This window comes from Saccopteryx bilineata, chromosome 3 (assembly GCF_036850765.1).
Source record: "Saccopteryx bilineata isolate mSacBil1 chromosome 3, mSacBil1_pri_phased_curated, whole genome shotgun sequence".
NCBI classification, from domain to species: domain Eukaryota; kingdom Metazoa; phylum Chordata; class Mammalia; order Chiroptera; family Emballonuridae; genus Saccopteryx; species Saccopteryx bilineata.
In genome coordinates this window covers 297,105,521-297,125,508 of record NC_089492.1, presented here as the reverse complement: position 1 = coordinate 297,125,508, position 19,988 = coordinate 297,105,521, and the positions used below count along the sequence as shown (strand labels likewise).

Genomic DNA, 19,988 nt, shown 5'->3' with positions numbered 1-19,988 from the left:
AGAAATGAGAGAAATTATGAGAACTGGGACCATCATTAGACATGGTGGAGGGAATGGCTGTTTGAAGAAGCAAACTTCTGAAGAGTGGGAGTGAGAATTCTTGAGAAGGAAGAACATTCTAGAGAATCCTAGAACATAGAGGCTCTTTTGACAGGAGCAGGAGCGGGTTAGGTTGTGGTGGGTCACAGGTGTGCTCTCCACCATGCAAGGATGTTGGGTTACATCTACAAGACAAAAGGAATGTGTAGTAATGAACTGATGGGGTCAGACTTAATGATGAAGATCACATGTGCCATGTGTTACAATTGAACTAGAGAAATGCAACCAATGGCAATAAAATATAGTATCAAGTGTAATTGAATTCTAATTCTTGTGTTTCCAGCATTGTCACATGAGTGCTTACATATACACATCATGCCATCCTGCATAGCCCTCAGCAGTCACAGACACATGTAGAAAAGAGAAATGAGAAGAAGGAATCTCAGTGTTGGTTCTAGTCCTGTGCTGTCAGCTGAGGGCTTAGGCAGGAATTTGCTAGTTGTACAGAGCTCTGTAGGAGCAGATATGGAGAGCAAGGAAATGGTCAACAGCAGATGGGGTGTGTGTGTGTGTGTGTGTGTGTGATGTGTGCAAGAGTGTATATGTGTGTGCGTGTGTCTGTGTTCACAAGGTGACTGCTCCAGTGTAATAGAGAAAACAAATGTGAGAGCTGAGGTTGGAGGGCCACATCTGAGTGATTGTGAACAGCCTGTAGTTTAGAAAGAAGAGTTTGGAATTGACCTTTAAGACCATGAGGACCACGGAAGGATTTTGAGCAACATGGACAGAGTCCAAAATGCTAGTTGGCAAGACTGATATGGGGATGACCTTCCCTCCCTGCTTCCATTGACTGGAGTCACCAAGGGCCCCTCAGAGACAGTGAGCCAAGAATTGAGGGGGATGAGGTTGGGGGAGAAACTGTGTCATACACTCTGCCCCCAGAGGAGAGCCCAGCTGTCCCTCCTGGCCCTGGAATGCAGGTTCTACTCAGTTTCCACCTGACTTTCTGTTTCTGTGAGCAGCAGGTTCTCTCTCCTTCCACCCCCCTCCTCCTCCTCCTCTACCTCCACCTCCTCCTCCTCCTCCTCCTCCTCTTCTTCCTCCTCCTCTTCCTCCTCCACCTTCTCCTCCCTCTCCTTGGGTAAATCATTTGCATTGTTTCTCTTCAGAGCAGTCTTGATGCTGGTGTCACCCACTTCTTCATGCTGTGGGGACTCTTCAGGATTCAGACAACAGTGACATCCACAAGAGTCTTGATCAAAGGCAATCACACCCACAAACATACACACACACACACGCTGGTCAGATATCAAATTGTGGCTCCAACATATACTGAATGGTGGGAGGTCACTCAACAGACTATTCTGCTTTTGATCTCACTACTGTCATTTGTCACATAGTGATGCCACTTGCCCCCACAAACGTGATGAGAATTTACCTTGACTGAGATATGGTGGCAGTAAACCTGTCATTCAAATCAGGTGGAGATTTGGGAGGTGTGAGAAATTAAAAAGCAGAAATTACTTATCTAGTGAAGAAAATATTCAGACTCAGACCATCATATAGATTTACCTGAATCATGAGAGAGACTCCTGCAGTACATTGGTGAAATCATGAACATTTTTATCTGTGGTGCTGGACCAGTTGGGATAGTCTATGGGACACAGTGAACTGAATCCCTGCCTCACACCGTTCTGTCTCTTTTGCCTCCAAATGCTGGCATTTTGCACTTAGACCTAAATGTATATGTTGCTCACTTAGTATTCTTAAAACTGATTTAAGCTCACAACTTCCAATGTGTTTGCAGCCTGGCAGACACTTGCCCGGGTTCCAGTAGCAGATATCTGGGGTCAGATAAGAGGCAAGGAGGAGAAGGGGAAATGGCTCTCTGTAAGACATCTCACACGTTCCAGGACCAGCCTGTCCTTTAAATAAATAAAGTTGCTGTGGGCTTCTGCAGGGACCAGGCTGAGGAGAAACCAGGGCTCCCTCTTCTCTTCACTCCAGCCACCACCATGTTTGCAAGGCACTGGAGGTTGCAATGGAGGTCCCCGGCACCCCTGCAGTCCAGGATGGCCGGACCTAAGACAGAGAAGGAGGTGACACTATGTCACAGCAACGACAGGTTTGCAGGTTTCTGTTCCTAAAGCAATGACTCAGGGTCTCCCCAGCAGCATGCTCACAGGGACAGAGACCCATAACCTCGCCCTAAGCTGTCCCCAGACCACCCTCTGCCTTCCTCATACACCCAGGCACACAAAGACAGACATACACTCACACACACACAGTCCTGTACACACATCCAGCATAAAAACAAATTTGTTTTTTCTGTGGTTTTAACTTTAGAATAAAAATAGAGGTGTTTGTAGAGAGCTCTTTCTGTAGCCTTTCCTGTGTGAACACTCACGAATAAATTGTTGTGTCCTTATAAGGGACAATGCAGTTTCTGAAAAGGTCACTCATCAGAGACAAAGAATTTACATGCACACTCTCATTACAGTAACTCTCCACAGCCCTTTGATAATAAGATTACTCAAGCCCCAGAACTGGGTGCACTTTTCTCATGTTTAGTATAACACAGGGCACTGCGAGGCACCTCAGCCCAACAGCCATGCGTTTCCAGGTCAGGACATGCTCAGGAATGAGCTCAGGGCTCTGGACAGACCCCAACTACGGGCTGGGTCACTCCTGCATAAGATGCAATTGCTGGTTCATTAAAATACTCTCTTAAGACAGAGAATGGGGAAAGGAAGGAGGTTAAAATTACTATCAATTAGCTTCTAAATACAGTTATGGGTCTCAATACTTTTTCTAGAAAATAGTCTCATAAACCAACAAAATGATGAAATTGAATCAAAGTAATGTAGCCGTCATGACTTAGCATTGCTGAGTGGGGGACAAGCCACACTTAGTGGATACATGATAATAAAATCCTCTTGTCAGCTTGTTCAGATCCACATGGAAAATTTTAACAAGGTTTTGTCATCCAGATCTTGGGGCACCTCATAAACCTTGTCTGGCATTTTGCACTTTGTCTGGGTGGTGTCTCTCAGAACTTCCTCTTTGTTCCAAGTCTGTTCTACAACTGAAAGGTGAGTCTGAAGTTTAGTGGACCAGGGAGCCTGACTTCAAATTATAAAAAATAAAACTGCTTTGCCTAAATATGTGCTTCCAGGCTGTGCTTCATATTTACAGCTTGTTCTTTCTATTAAATGTCTTCAGGGAACATGTTTGTTTTGTATTTCAGCACGGTGGACAGTGAGCCCTTACCCACATTCCAGGGAAATGGGAGAGTTTGCACTGCTCACTAATTGCTCCCTCAGGGTTTATGCTCTGCACGGATAGTAATTTTGTGCCTTGGCAGCAGCCTGTGGAGGAGCCAAGGTGGTCAGTGCAGGGATTCAGCAAAGCTCAGAGCACAATAACTCCCCAGGAAGGAGAGAACTTGGGGAGGGCGACCACTCTTGTGTCCCACTGACGGGAGAGTTAGCTGGGGTCCTGTCCCTGGTGAGAAATTATGGACCCAGAGATTTGATCAGTGCTAACCCACACACATAATTCTATTTCCAAGTGTTTTTAAGAAGTTCTGCTCAGTGGAAAAGCCACTGCCCTGATGGGAGCCTGGTCACTTCAAAGACCTTGAGATTTTGATTGGCAGGTTGGGAGAGAAATGCTTAACAGAGAGGAAAATGCTTGGTGTGTCTCTGTGGCTGGAGCATGCTGGACGCACCGTGACCACGAACATTTGTTCTCACCTGGATCCCACACACCCCAGAGTAGACCTACCAGAGGGCGTCACAGGTAGAAAAGCCCCTGAAACACAGGGTCCCAGAGTTATCGTTCTCCTGCTTCACACAGTTCACGGTCCAGGCACGATGGGCCGGTGCAGAGCCAGCAATTGTAAGTCGGCACGTGGAGCATGTGGGCAGGGTGCACAAACCCTTGGGGAGCAGAGTAACTAAGGCTGTGAGACAGTGACGCTGGTATCAAAGTGGCTCTCATGCTGGAATGCTCAAGAAAGCTAGAAATGGGTTTGTTGAAGGAATAACAAATTCCAATTCCAGAAGCTAAGTCAGTTTATTGTATGTGGCAGTTTGTGTGTTGTTCGCACAGATAGTGATTCAATTAGAAAGTAAAAGAATAGAGGGTAAGATGGAGAGTTCAACAGAACCAACGACCCTGGTTGTACTGTGTGCTAAGAACGGATGTCTGGTTTCTCTCCAAAGGACAGTGGTACCGACAGAATATACATGCAGGAGGTGGGGTTCTCAGGGTTTGTGTGAAACTATATATGGCAGAATCTTTTTTAATGAATTTAGACAGTGATAAGACATTCCTTGGGGACATTCAGCTTCTTACTCACATTTCACTAGACATGGTCATCTCATAATTAATGTTAAATATGACCAGTTTGTATAAAATTCCTGCATGAGAACAAGATCCATGAGAACGCTTTCTTTTTTGGAATCATCGATCTAGCACAGCTCTTATGTTCTGCCAAGATGAAAATGTCATGCATTTGCTCTGTAGTTCATGGCAATCAATAGTGACATGTAGCTTCTGAGTACCTGAGTTTTGACTAGTGTAGCTGGGGAACTGAGTTTTTGGGGGTTTTTTTAGTTTTGGTTTTTTTTTTGTATTTTTCTGAAGTTGGAAATGGGGAAGCAGTCAGACAGACTCCCGCATGCGCCTGACCGGGATCCACCCGGCATGCCCACCAGGGGGAGATGCTCTGCCCATCTGGGGCGTAGCTCTGTTGCAAACAGAGCCATTCTAGTGCCTGAGGCAGAGGCCACAGAACCATCCTCAGCGCCTGGGCCAACTTTGCTCCAATGGAGCCTTGGCTGCGGGAGGGGAAGAGAAAGACAGAGAGGAAGGAGAGAGGGAGGGGTGGAGAAGCAGATGGGCACTTCTCCTGTGTGCCCTGGCAGGGAATCGAACCCGGGATTCCTGCACGCCAGACCGACGCTCTACCACTGAGCCAACCGGCCAGGGCTGGGAACTGAGTTTTTACATTTATTTAATATGAGCATGTAATAAAAAAATAAAAACACTAACTTGAAATAATATATTCATCCCTATGTTCACTGCAACATTATTTACAATGACAAAAAATGGAAGCAACTCAGGTGCTCCTCAATGGAACAGTGGATAACAAGGTGTAGTACATATACACAATGCAATATGACTCATCTGTAGAAAAGAATAAATTTTGAAGAATTAAATTTCTTTTGCCACACATGCTTAAAATGCAGCCACAGTAACACCTGCCCACCACAGCATGTGGCCAGCACTACCTTTGGGGGAATTCCCCACAAATCTTGAGCCCAGAGGGCTCAGGCACAGTGGACTTGGAGAACACAGCAGATTCCCAAAACTTGCTGCCAGGCCAGTAAATGCTTTAGCTTTTTAGCAGATTAACTACGATGTTAAAACTGTTTATTGAAGCAGGCTTTCCAGGTTTTAATAAATAGAATGTCCAATTGTCTCCGTACTCTCCCCATTAATATCGAGATTCCTGCCTAGGCTAATAAAACTAATATGACCAATGAAAGACTGTGTCCCAAATATATAAATAAAAAATAAATTTCTGTACACCATATGGTATGTTCACCCCACCAAGTCTTTCTCTATCACCATTTATCCCTCTGTACCCTCCTTCCCCTCACCCCCTCAATTACCACACAGTTGTCTCATTGCATGATGGGTTTTCTTTCTTCTTGGTCCTTTCTTGATCTATCCCTCTATTTTCCTCACCCAACAGCCCCACCACCACTCCCAGCTGTCAGCCTGTTGTAGAATCCGACAGCAGAAACCTGTATAATTATGTTAACCAGTGTCACTTCCATAAATTCAATTAAAATATTAAAAATCATATTGAAAAAGTTTAAAATTTGTTTTAGAAATTTAATTTAATGGGGTGACATTAAAAAACAAATACAAATATGTTAACAATTATCTGATCAATTCTGGTTTTAGTTTAAGTAGCCAAAAATTTATAGTGCTGCCACACTGAAAACCAGAGATACAAAATATATTTTCTCTCATAAATGTTATTGAAGAATTAGAAGAATTAACTAGCAGAATACATACATCAGGCTTTCTATCATTTGCTATAGTAGAATTTTATAAAGAAAGGATAATAATGTCTTATTGATCAATGTCACCCCATTACATTTAATTTTCTAAATACATTTTTTAAAAAGAGAGAATGGATAATAATGATCAGATGTACAGTGTGTACAGGTGAGGACACAACTTCTCTGGGAAAGAAGGGATAGTTCAAATAGTCCTACTATAGAGTATTGTCACTTAGAGGTGTCAGCTGAGTTTGAGAAAAAGGATGAGTGATCTCAGAGCATCTCTCCCCACAAAGTGATCCAGGTCCTTGCTTGTCTAAACTCTGAATTCTCAGAATCATCCCGTGGCCAGGTTTGTCCTCAGCATAAGCTGGTTTACTTGAGTTCCATATGGATACTGAGTTCAGAGGAAAGGTATGTAGAATTCAGCAAAAGAGGAGTAAATTCTCTCTGTTGGAGAGCCCAGAGGTTCAACTGGGCATATATCACACCCTGTGTGTTCCCCTGCAGGGTCCTGAAAGAAGAAAGATGAGAACAATGGGCTGAAGCAGAATCATGAGACACATGTGGGAACTGAAGATGTGCAGAGGGTTTGGGCTAGGAGAACTCACCTTGCCCTCCATCATGCGGCCTTCCTTGAGCTCTTGTTCCATAAAAGCAGCACCTGTGAGTGTAAGAGCAAGTCACGTCTCTTGGGAGGACTCTCCACATCCTCACACAGTACATGGGGATGTAAAGGCTCCAATCACACATCCCTTCCCCACTGAGGGGACACTGTCTCCCTCCTTAAGACTTATGATTTTTGATAGAACACCAGTAACAAATAATAGCAGCAAGGAATGTGCCAATGGAGAGGAAGGTTATGGAGAGTCCAGTGAGAATGTACAACTCCCTGGAGTTTTCTTGAGGATGAAGAACCCCTGTCAATAAGCAAATTAAAGGACTTACACTTACTGGTTCCCTGTTGTTGTCAATAGGCACTGGATGCATGGTATATGTATGTATGTACAGTTCTGTTGAACTGTTCCAACCTCCCCAAATCTGATCATCTACTTTCTTTATTTTTCAATATGTAAAAAAAAAAAATTGAATGAGAAATGGTAACAGTGGTCCCAGTCAAAGAGGCAGTATAGACAAGCAGAGGTGTGATCCTAGGTCTACCAGGCTCCAGTGTACTTTTTTCCCGCTAGCCCCTAGATGAGACATTATGCATTTTATACAGGGATCCCCCTGTGTCAACCATGCCTGACTACCCATTCCTCTGGTCCCTCCTTACCTCACCACAGCTGCACATGCTCAGAACTGAGATGAATGGCCTGAGGCTAGAATAGGTCATGTCTCTATTCTAAGGTTCTCAGTGTTGAACTTGCTCTGAAGAATGTTGATACCCCTCCCCAAAATGAACAAGGGTTCCCATGGAGACAAGGAAGGGAATCATATTGACATATCAAATAACCAGCACCTTCTCTGTGCTTGGGCCCTTCTGATACCATGAAACTTTCACATTACTGAACCCATCTTATCCTCAGTGAAGTCATACAGAGAGAATTATAAGCTTAACGTTCCAGCTGAGAACATTTAGTTACTGAAAGTAGAAGAGCTGTTGGTAGAGCCCCCAAATCTGACTCAGTCTTTTGTCTTTGAAGGACTCTACCATTCTCCCACACTGGGCTCCCTGCCCAGATCTTACTTTCTCTGACAGCCAAGTATTAGTTTCCATCTGGTGCTGCAGAGACAAATCTGTTCAAGGTCCTCCAGCTGAAAAATACGAGAACTACTTTCGGCAAGATCTTACCTAGAGTCTACCTCTGAGTCCATCCAGATTCCACCTACTCAACTTCTCCCCAGCACCTTCATGGCTAATCTGCCATGACTTTTCTCTTCTGGGACCATCATAGCCTCCCATCAGACTCATGGCTTCCAATCATGTTTGCCTGAATAAATTCTGTTTGCGCCTGCAATTTCTTGCTTTGAAAATATTGTGTACCCCAATGCCACCTTCCTGGTATAAATATTTTAATGTTTTCTTATTTTCAACAGAATAAAAACTCAAGCTCCTTTATTGCTTTTCAGTCTTTCCCTGACATGCACCAGCTTTCCTCACTTCACCTTGCACACCACACATCAGGCACACATGTGGTTTGACACCCCAACCCCATTATCATGTTGGGTTCATGATATTTACTGTTCCCCTGGTAGGAAATATTGGCCCACCAGTCTTCTCAAGAGTAGCTTTTTGTTGTTGTTATTCAATGCCAAACAAAATATCTCCCCAATAGGGTCTCCCTTTCCACTCATTCTCAATTATCTACTTCCACTTTCCCTATCACAGGACCTATCTCAATGTGCATAAATTAGTTAATCTATTAATTTTCATTCACTTATTTATCATAATGTTTCCCCGTTTTCCACACACATTTAGAAAATGATCTGCAAAAGCACACGTTAGCTGTTGAATATGAAGTCTATAGACGGCAGACAGATGGACAGTACATATTTAAGGCATTCCTGCATGGGAACATGCTGTGAAAACATGCAGAGTTACGATAAGTATGAGAGACAGCGAGGCAACCTATGGTCAAATCCCTGAGTGGATGAGAGTCCAGGGACGAGAGTACTAGAAACAGTGTGGGCTGCAAAGAGCAAAAAAGCAGGATAAGATTCAGCAACACAGAATACGTTTAGGCTCTAGGAACAGAGATTAGGAGTCAGCATGTTCTTTGTCCTTTACTTCACGCCCTGAAAACTTCTGCTGTCTGCTTCCTTGAGCTATTTGTCCTGACTAATAAATATCTCACTAAGGCTGGGGGATGGGGCTTCAGGGTTTCAGTCTGCTGACCAGGGCTGTTGCCTCCCCTCAGCCCCTCTGTGCATTTCATCTGGTCTCCGTGACATTCCTGAAGTCCTTCCCATCTCTGATCATGTCCATTCCTGCAGGCCAACATGAAGGGAGGAAAAAACTTTCTCCTCAGCATAAAATCAGTCACTACTACCCCTCATCTTTAGTTAGAAGCCCATAGTCTCACAGCATGGAAGGCTAAATGCCTTCTCCGACTCCCATGCTGACCACTGTCATGAGTGCCGATGGAAAATTTAAGAAGATGGAAATTTAAGAAAATTTCTTAGAAGAGAATGTTCACTAGCTCAAGGTCACAGAGCTGGGAGGTGGCAGAGACAACACATAGAGAAGAGCCCTTTTCTCCCAGGGACCATGGAACAAATACAGAGGAATCCTTGCTCACCTTGTGTGGTGCTCGGTTCTGTGGGTGACAAGTGATACTTGTATGGGATCGTAGAAAAAGAGACTGAGAAGTGTCATCAGTGTCTTTTATTACCCTACTGATGGAGGACAATGCCTTCAGGAAGGTTGGCTCCCTGCCCATCCCTCACACTGTCTTTGCTCGGGCCTCTGGGTCCCTTGCCCTGAGTGTCTTGAGGGATGACCACCTTGCTGAGATGTGATGGAAGACGCAAAAGAAGATATGCCTGGTGACAGACAGCTATGGTCAGGAGACATGCCCCTTGGGGGACGAATAGCTATACTCTTCAATGCAATACCCTCTTGTGTGCCAGAAGGTGTTTTTGGGGAAAAAAAGAAGGGTGCGGGGTTGAGGCAACATCTAATCACCCCAAAATGCTTCCAGCCACTACTTCTCCTGGTCTGCCCTGATACCTTTCTTCATCGGCCTGGATACACATGGCCTCATGGTGAATGGAGGAAGGTGTGAAAGTGCCTGTCCACCATCTTTACACTCTATCCCTGTATTTCCCATTGCTTATTTTCTCCAGATCGCTGGGGTGCCCATCACAAGCCATATGACTTTCAGATATAGCTCCATGGTTTGTCTCTTGTAACATGGGAAGAGATACCAGGTTCCTACCTGTGACTGAAAGGTGCAGTGGGTCACTTGGGTCTGACCATGCATAGTCAGAGTGATTGAAAGAGCCACAGCATCTGTATGTCCCTCTGTGGGCTGGGGTTGCAAGGCCCAGATGGAACTCAGCCTGGAATGTTCCACTAGGATGCCACCCTTCTGCAAGCCAGCATCCACGGGCCTCTCTCTCTCTGCACAGATGGTACGTGTCATGTGAGCTCTCAGAGTGGTAGAACAAGGTCACATTATCCCCTGTACTCACTGTGGGGCCCAGCTGGGCTGAGAGAGATGGTTTCTTGTGTATTCTTAGGAGAAAAAGAGACCTCGGTTTTAGCCCACAATCTTAACTGTCCTTGGGCGAGAATGAAGGATTCATTCCTGTCCCTAATGTGTTGTCTAGTGACTCTCAACTCACTTTGACCCCTGCAGTGTTGACTCGTGTGTGTGTGTGTGTGTGTGTGTGTGTGTGTGTGTGTGTGTTGGACTCTGATTTTTCCTGAACCTCTCATGCTTTTCGCATGTATCTTTGTGCATAAAACCCCTGAAATCCATTAGCGATGTGGGATTATCTCAAATAATGGAAATGGCAGGACACTTCATGGACTCACAAAAACATGGAATTAGCCTTAGGATCCTTGATTCAAAACAAAGCGATTATGGAGTGAAAAGTGCCTGAATCTCACTAGGATCTGTGTGAACCTGGTTCTGCAGGGCCTGGCCAGCCTGGTCCTGCACCAGATGTTGGGAGTGACCACTCCTCCCTCTTTGTGCAAAAAAACCCACACAAACATGTTAAACAAGTTCATTGAGCAACTACTCCAGGTCCTAATATCTGACTGTACCTTTCCCAGGTCTGGCTGAGGTGTTTGTAGTGGGATCATTGTTCTCACAGCAGAGGAAGGGGAGTTGCAGTGTTAAAATGAAAAACCAACCCCCAGTTGTCACTCTGTTATCAATCTGGGGATACAGTCCTCATCCCCATGCTCATATCATTCTTGGTCCATCTTTCTCAGTGTCTGTCTGTCTCTCTTTCAATGGGCAATTTATTTTCTCTTTTGATTATAACACATTCTGACACCCCTACCTCACAGACTCCCTCTCCTGAGTGTGTTACTGGTTGAATGCCTGTCTATCTTTCCCTGTACTAACAATGTTCTCAGCATCATGTCACCATTTAAGTCTCCCAGGGGAGGCCATGGCTGGTTGGCTCAGTGGAAGAGTGTCTGCCCAGTGTGGAAGTCCTGGTTCGACTGCTGGCCAGGGTACACAAGAGAAGCACCTATCTGCTTCTCCACCCTTCCCCCTCTCTTTCCTCTCTATCTCTCTCTTCTCTTCCCGCAGCCAAGGCTCCATTGGAGCAATGTTGGCCCGGGAATATTGGACAGCTCCATGGCCTCCACCTCAGGTGCTAGAATGGCTCCTGTTGCAATGAAGCAACAGCCCAGATAGGCAGAGCATCGCCTCCTAGTGGGCATGCCAGGTGAATCTTGGTCAGGTGCATGGGGGAGTCTGTCTCTCTGCCGCCATTTCTCACTTCAGAAAAATACAATAAATAAACAAATAAACAAACAAATAAATAAATCTCCCAGGGGGCAAAGAGAATAGGAGCTGGTCAGGCCATACTGACCTGCGATCACAACCTTCAGGTGATTGCTGGGGGCTGACCACTGATTGGGGAGTGACTGAGAGAGCTCTAGCACCTGTAGGTTTCTGCATGAGTGGATGTCATTGGGCCTACGGAGAAGTGGGTTTGTGTATCCCTGTCAGGAACCTTCTCCACAAATTGCTCGGGATACCTTGGGTCTCCCTCCTTATGCAGGACGAATGAGTCAAACGCTAGTTCTGAGTGGCAGTGCAGGGACACAGCCTCTCTTGTGTACACAAGAATGCCTGGGTAGGCTGAGATGGAGGGTTTTGTGTACACACCTGGGAAGAAAGAGGGTAAGTGTCCATGTGTCACTCTCTTCATTCCTTCTCCTGATGTTTATCTCCCTCAGCACAAAGGTGTCTCAGTCCCTTTCTATGTCTTTGTGTTGCAATTTCTCTGAGCATGCTCTCCAGCTTGGCTCATCACTTTCACAGCCTGGATCTCACAGCCTCACCTCCACCTGCTTCTCTGTCTCTCTTGCCTAAAAGCCCCGACCTCCTATGGTTCTAAGCTGAGTGTTTCATGTACTCTCACTCTGCCCCTCCCTGACCTGTGTGTGGGGTGGGGTGACCTGCAGGGTGCATGTCCTGGCCCTGTGTACACCTCCTGGAGCAAAGGACACAGCAGGCAGAAGACTGGGGAAGAATATGGAGATGAATGTGGACAGCACCCAATTCATGCCCTAACCTGTGACTCTGGGGACCTCTTGTCAAGTGACCTTGGCTTCTATATGGATATAGCTCCTCTAAGACTGTGGTACAACCTCCCTCACTGGTCACTGGTGCTGGGGTCAGGTGACATACTCTTTCTGGGTCTTCCCTACTGGCAGGAAGTAGCAGCATTTTCCCTCTGCTAATCCCTGGGTTGTCTGTCCTGCTCATTGGATCCTCCTCCTTCACCTGGGCCCCCATTGCCAGTCTTACACATCCTATCTCTACATTTTTGAACCTGGTTCTCCTTCCATGCTTAGTCCTGACTAGGAATCCTGTCATAATTCTTAGTTCCACCTGCATCTGTGTCTGTCTGCCCACAGGTTGGTCATGGGCTGGGCTGGACATCTCCTACCAGAATCTCTAGGACATTACTATGTGGCTGTAATGTGCAGAACATGTGTAGGATCCTGCGTGTGCTGTGGTCACAGGGCTCATGGTGATGTTGTTGAAAATATTTTCCCAGATATCACAAATGTTGGCTTTATCTCTCTTGATTAGCTTGAATGTGGTAAGGAAATGTCCAGAGTGACACCTCAGAGTCACACGACCTCCCAGCAGGACCACAGGTCTTGGCCACGCTGAAGGCCTGCTGTGTCCACTTGGGCAAAAAGGAGTCACCGGCTTGGAGATGAAAATGGGCAGCTGCACCCCTTCTCCCTCCCCTCGGGGGGCTTCTCCTCCTTTTCATTCTCCCAAGACTTCTCCCCAGACTGGAGTCTGCTAGTGCCAAGGGCAACCTGATGGGGGACAAGGGACACAGCCCAACGCTGCATGGACATGGCCGGTCTTTCCAGAACACAAATTACTCTTAGAGTGCTGATCAAATGTTGAACAATTTGGTCCTGGCCAGTTAATTCAGTTGGTTAGAAGGTTGTCCCCATACGCCAAGCTTGAGAGTTTGAGCCCAGTCAGGTTACTGACAAGAACCAACCAATGAATGCACAACTAACTAGATCAACAAATTAATGTTTTTCTCTCTCTCCTTCCTATCTCTTTCTCTAAATCAGTTAAAAAATATATTTTTTTACATCCCAACTATGTGTAAAATCATATAGCTCTTTTTTTCTAATTTACTTATTTCACACAGTATCATGTTCTCAAGATCCATTTATGTTGTCACAAATGGCAATATATCATTTTTACAGTTGTGTAGTGCTTCCTCGTATAAAACTGAGACTCATGGATATAGATAAAAGTGAAGTGGTGACCAGGAGGAGGTGGATGTGAGGGAGGGAGTTGGGAAAGAGGGGATAAAGAAGAATAAATATCTGGTGACAGAAAACGATTTGATTTTAGGGGCCAGGTAAACAACATAATCAACAGTTCAAATGCTATAAAAATGTTTACCTGAACCTATGTACTTTTATTGATCAATGTCCCCCATTAAGTTTCATTTTCTAAATAAAATTTCAAAAAGAAGAAGTAATTAGTGGTATCTTAACGGGGACACACAATATGGTGTACAAGAGATGGGTTGTAGAATTGGGTTATACCTGAAACCTGTACGTGTGGACTGTACGCTGAAAAGTCCCAGCAGTTTAAGGTTTAAGCTAAAGGCTAAACTCTTCCGCACACCTCTGTTTCCTGTGAAGCTGAGTGTTTCTACTCCTCCTATCCCCTCATCTCACTTGCTTGCTTAAGTTGCTAGTGGCAATTGACATGCCCTTCCTCTCACCCTTTGTTTGTTCTGATGTTGGCTGATTTCAGTTATTTATGGTGGGGGGATTCCTATTTATGCCTTCAACGAATTCCTGTTTTTGCCTTAAGAGGATTCCTGTTTATGCCTCAGATGTGTGACTTTTTATCAAAGACTTCTTTATTTGCATACGGCTCTGCACTATATAATATATAATAAAGCGCAGCCTGAGGGCTTGGCTTTGCTCTGGCTTGCCATCAGCTTGCAGAGACCTCCTGATCCCATCCTTTTTCTCTTTCTTCATTCTGCACCATTCTCACACAGGATCTGGATGATTGCTAGCCGTGCTGGTCCATGGCATCTGTATCATTATATTAGCTAGTGTCACCCTAATAAATTCAATTTAAAAAAAAGAGAGAAAAGAATTTTTTTCTTGAGTGAGGTTGACTTAAAATACAATTTTTATAAAGAAAATTATGTATGGGAGAGAGGGGAATGTTCTACTTGGTGAAAATAAGTGAGACAGAACCTTGATCCTTTGTGAAGTTCTTCTGTATCAGCTGACCAGCCCCTCCCCCTGAGGAAGGTCCAGGGGGAAGCCCTGAAGATCCAATTGTCAAATGCTGGTTGCAGAAGGTATGAGACACCTGGTCCTAAAAGGGCTCTGTGAGGATCAAGCATTTTGGTTCTTTAAGTATAGAGATGCCAATGAACTGCCACAGACAGAGGCAAGGTACGTAGTAAGAAGCAAGGAAGTTCCTTGACCAGTAGAGTAAGAGAAACTGAGACAAAGTCATTAAACAGGGCTAGGCAATTTGCATAATTCACAGCCAGCTAATGAATCACAGGTTTTTTCTTCCCTCACCAAGGACACTTAAGTGCAAATAATCCAAACCATCCCAGGAAAGACCCACCTCTTTGGTCCCTCTTCAATTACATTCTTTTAAAAACTATTTATTTTAAGTTTTATTTAGAAAATTAAATTTCACACGGTGACATTGATCAATAAGAGTACATAGGTTTCAGGCAAACATCTCCACAGCATTTGAACTGTTGATTATGTTGTCGACCCATCAAACAAAGTCAAATCATTCCCCATCACTGTATATTTGTCCCAATGACATTCTTTTTTTTTTTTTTCTGAAGCTGGAAACAGGGAGAGACAGTCAGACAGACTCCCGCATGTGCCCGACCGGGATCCACCCGGCACGCCCACCAGGGGCGACGCTCTGCCCACCAGGGGGCGATGCTCTGCCCATCCTGGGCGTCGCCATGTTGCGACCAGAGCCACTCTAGCGCCTGAGGCAGAGGCCACAGAGCCATCCCCAGCGCCCGGGCCATCTTTGCTCCAATGGAGCCTTGGCTGCGGGAGGGGAAGAGAGAGACAGAGAGGAAAGCGCGGCGGAGGGGTGGAGAAGCAAATGGGCGCTTCTCCTGTGTGCCCTGGCCGGGAATCGAACCCGGGTCCTCCGCACGCTAGGCCGACCAATGACATTCTTTAAAACTGAAACTAACCAGAAAATAACCCTGACACCTTTCTACATATATTTTTATAAATTAACATATTGATTAACACACCTGGAAAGCTCATAAATGTTCTGTTAAACCCTCTTTTGGGGTCCCCCCTAGGATTCCCACCAGATAAAGAAAGATAAAAAACCTCAAGACAAAGAACCCAGCTGTGCATTTGCCCTACAGTATTCCCAACACTTTCTCTCATATTCTTAGGGTCCCCAGGAGACTTGCAACCAGGGGAGCAGTGTACAGCAGCAGCTTGTCCCAAGCTATCCACTGAACCTGTCACCATCTGACTTATTTGGTGAGCTATAATCAGCCCCACCATGGCTCACTTCTCTCACTTTTATTTTATTTATAATACAGGTTTCAGGTGCCAAAGTCTGTAACACATCACTTTACACTGAATTGTGTGTTCACCACCCCCATTCCCGTCAAGCTTTTGTCCAACACCATTTATGCCCCTGTACCCTTCTGCACCTCCCACTACCCAGCAATCAATACATGCTCTTAACATTTTTGTCCTTTTTTTGCTCTATCACTCTACCTCCCTCACCTAGCCCTCCTCTGAAAGCTGTAAGCCAGCTGTCTATGTATGCATCTGACTCTTTTTTTTATTGTTAGCTCATATTATTTACTACTTCTCAGTGAGTTCATGCATCCCAGTGTGGCTCACTTCTTTCCTATAAAGCTTCTAGAAAACAAAGCAGCCCAGCTTAGTATCTCTCCTGCTACTTTTTGTATTTTAAATCTTTTTGTTATTGCACTGTCCCTAGCTGTAATAAACATACTCTCAAAATCATCTGGACTTCTGTTCTGAAATCTTTCCTGCAGAAAGTCAGGAAACCAAATACTATGGGCAGGCCAGAGGCTGATGCACTCCAGAGCCAGTCCCTGTCTGGTAACAAGACCATAGCTTTGGAAATTCACAACATCCTTCATGTGAATACAGATGTGGGTTTAGCCTGCAGGAAGAGACTTTGAAGATACTCCAGGAAGAAATGGGATAGCCCAGGGCATTCTTCCCTCATTGTATTTCCAGAAGTTTTACCACAGGCCCTTCAGTGTCATCCACGGAAACCCCAACCCTTTTCACTCCCTGACATCCTGTTCACATGACAGTGAGGGTGTGGGGAGAACTCTCCCACATGTGTCCGGATGCTCAGGCTCAGATGTAATCCTGGAAGGAAACCACAGCAGAGGTGATCTGTCCCCAATCGATTCATGTTCCTATGCACCCCATCCATGGAATCTGGTCATATGCCACAAGGAAGCCCAGATGTCCACCATGACCTGTCCCTCCCTTCCTTTCCAGGACTCACTGAGCCCCAGGACACTGAGGAAATTGGGGAACATGACACTGTCCTGTTGGGTAGGAGGCAGGAGCTGAGGAAAGTGACAGATTCACAGGATGTCAATCCTCACACCACAGTCTGTACTCTTTACAGGGTGCCTGTCACACAGGAAGATGACTGGCTTCTACTCATTATGAGGACGGCAAGTGCTGGGGTTATGATCTAAGCTGTGTGAGTGAACACGCATCATATTGAAGGATCACCTTTTGTTTCTCTAGAGTCTAAAGTCGGCAAGGGTTTTAAGTTGTCTCACTGCCCTTTGTAAGTCACAGCTGCTGTTGAGTTTATAACATGCACTATTTCCTTCCCAAGCTAATATAGAAATAGTAATGTCATAAAACGGTTGCCAGAAGGAAGATCTATTTGTTCCCAAATCTTGTATTTTAGTGCTTGCATTTGCTGTGAATTCTTTACTTCCATTAAAATAAAAATCAGTTAACCAGAGACTTGGTTTCTTCTTCTGCAGCTTGAGATATAATAACAAACGGGAATTATGTACATTTAATAGATACATCTTGGTGCTTTGATATATATGTCCATCTTTCAAAGATTACCACACTCAAATTACTTAACATCTTCATCAACTCCCATAGTTTCCTGTTTTTCTTTGCAGGGGGTGAGAATGGTAGACATCTACCCTTAGCAGATCTCAAGGATATGAGTCATTATTTGTGACTAGGATCAACACTCCATATCTCAGGTCTCCAGAATTTATTGACGGTATAACTGAAAGTTTCTATGTTCCAATTCATATCTTCTCCTTTTCCCTCCCCAAAGCTTTTGATAACTACTATTTTCCCATTTTAAAGTATAAGTCCAGCTTAAAAAAAAAAAAAAAAACAGCTTTGTTCATGTAAGTAAGTCATGCAGTATTTACTTCACTGCGTCTGGCTAATTCCACTACCACCTAATGTCCTCCTAGCTCGTGCATCCATGTTGTCCCATGTGGCAGCATTTCCTTCTTTTTATTTTTACTATGTATTTTTACTTTATTTAAAATTTTTTATTGAATTTCTTGGGTGAAATGGTTAATAAAATTACGTATGTTTTAATTGTACATTTTTATAATACATCTAATTAGGTCTTTATTACATGTAATAGTCTACACTATTGATATGCAGAGGCAGATTAAGGTTGTTTGAGGTCCTGGACACAGAAGGAAATATTGGGCCCCTTAAAAAAAGGAGAGAGACGGAAAATAAAAATGCATGTTAACCATATATTTTTTTAACAGCACAAAAATTGTATTTCTTTAATGTGAACTTTTCTTCTCTCTTTCTTTTTCTTTTTTAATTTTTTTAAAATTAATTTTAATGAGGTGACATTGATAAATCGGGGTACAAATGTTCAGAAAAGACACCTCCCGGTTATTTTGACATTTGATTATTCTGCATTCCCATCATCCAAAGTCAAATTGTCTTCCGTCATCTTGTAATTGGTTTTCTTTGTGCCCCTCCCCTCCCCCAAACCCCTCCCTCTCCTTCCCACACCTCATAACCCCCACACTCATGTCCATGTCTCTGAGTCTCATTTTTATATCCCACCTATGTATGGAATCATATAGTTCTTAGCTTTTTCTGATTTATTTAACTCGCTCAGTAAAATGTTATCAAGGTCCATCCATGTTGTAAATGATCTGAAGTCATCATTTCTTATGGCTGAGTAGTATTACATAGTATATATGTACTAAAGCATTTTTTTATAATTTTATTTTTTAATGGGGTGACATCAATAAATCAGGGTACATATATTCAAAGAAAACATGTCCAGGTTATCTTGACATTCAATTATGTTGCATACCCATCACCCAAAGTCAGATTGTCCTCTGTCACCTTCTATCTAGTTTTCTTTGTGCCTCTCCCCCTCACCCTTTTCCTCTCCCTCTCCCCCCACCCCCCAAAACCACCACACTCTTATCAATGTCTCTTAGTCTCGCTTTTAAAATCATTTTTTTAAAGATTTTATTTATTCATTTTAGAGAGAGGAGAGAGAAGGGAGGGAGGAGCAGAAAGCATCAACTTCCATATGTGCCTTGACCAGGGAAGCCCAGGGTTTTGAACCAGCGACCTCAGTGTTCCAGGTTGATGCTTTTACCCGCTGCGCCACCACAGGTCAGGCCTAGTCTCACTTTTATATCCCACCTACGTATGGAATAATGCAGTCCCTGGTTTTTATCTGATTTACTTATTTCACTTCATATAATGTTATCAAGATCCCACCATTTTGCTGTAAATCATCCGATGTCATCATTTCTTATGGCTGAGTAGTATCCCATAGTATATATGTGCTACATCTTCTTTATCCAGTCATCTATTGATGGGCTTTTTGGTTGTTTCCATGTCCTGGCCACTGTGAACAATGCTGCAATGAACATGGGGCTGCATGTGTCTTTTCCTATTAATGTTTCTGAATTTTTGGGGTATATACCCAGTAGAGGGATTGCTGAGTCATAAGGTAGTTCTATTTTCAGTTTTTTGAGGAACCACCATACTTTCTTCCATAATGGTTATACTACTTTACATTCCCACCAACAGTGAATGTGGGTTCCTTTTTTGCCACAGCCTCTCCAACATTTGCTATTACCTGTCTTGTTAATAATAGCTAATCTAACAGGTGTGAGGTGGTATCTCATTACATTTTGATTTGCATTTCTCTAATAACTAAAGAAGATGAGCATCTTTTCATATATCTGTTGGCCATTTGTATTTCTTCCTGGGAGAAGTGTCTGTTCATGTGCTCTTCCCATTTTTATATTGGATTGTTTGTTTGTTTGTTGTTGAGTTTTATGAGTTCTTTGGATATTTTGGATATTAGGCCCTTATCTGAGCTGTTGTTTGAAAATATCATTTCCCATTTAGTTGGTTGTCTGTTTATTTTGTTCAGTTTCTCTTGCTGAGTAAAAACTTCTTAGTCTGATGTAGTCCCATTCATTAATTTTTGCCTTCACTTCTCTTGCTTTTGGAGTCAAATTCATAAAATGCTTATTAAAACCCAGGTCCATGAGTTTAGTACGTATGTCTTCTTCTATGTACTTTATTGTTTCAGGTCTTATGTTTGGATCTTTGATCCATTTTGAGTTAATTTTAGTACAGGGGGAGAGACTGTAGTCCAGTTTCATTCTTTTGCA

At 43.9% G+C, this 19,988-nt stretch overlaps 1 protein-coding gene and 1 pseudogene across 1 annotated transcript; both read right to left on the bottom strand.

The window, feature by feature from the left end:
- Nucleotides 1-19,988, bottom strand: part of LOC136331910 (leukocyte immunoglobulin-like receptor subfamily A member 4) — a 256,817-nt pseudogene that overhangs the window by 108,111 nt on the left and 128,718 nt on the right.
- Nucleotides 1,023-12,553, bottom strand: LOC136328817 (killer cell immunoglobulin-like receptor 2DS2). The gene is given in 7 exon segments (XM_066264810.1): nucleotides 1,023-1,255; nucleotides 3,770-3,821; nucleotides 6,731-6,783; nucleotides 10,001-10,299; nucleotides 11,618-11,666; nucleotides 11,669-11,920; nucleotides 12,466-12,553. Coding segments are annotated over 7 exon segments (1,026 nt in total).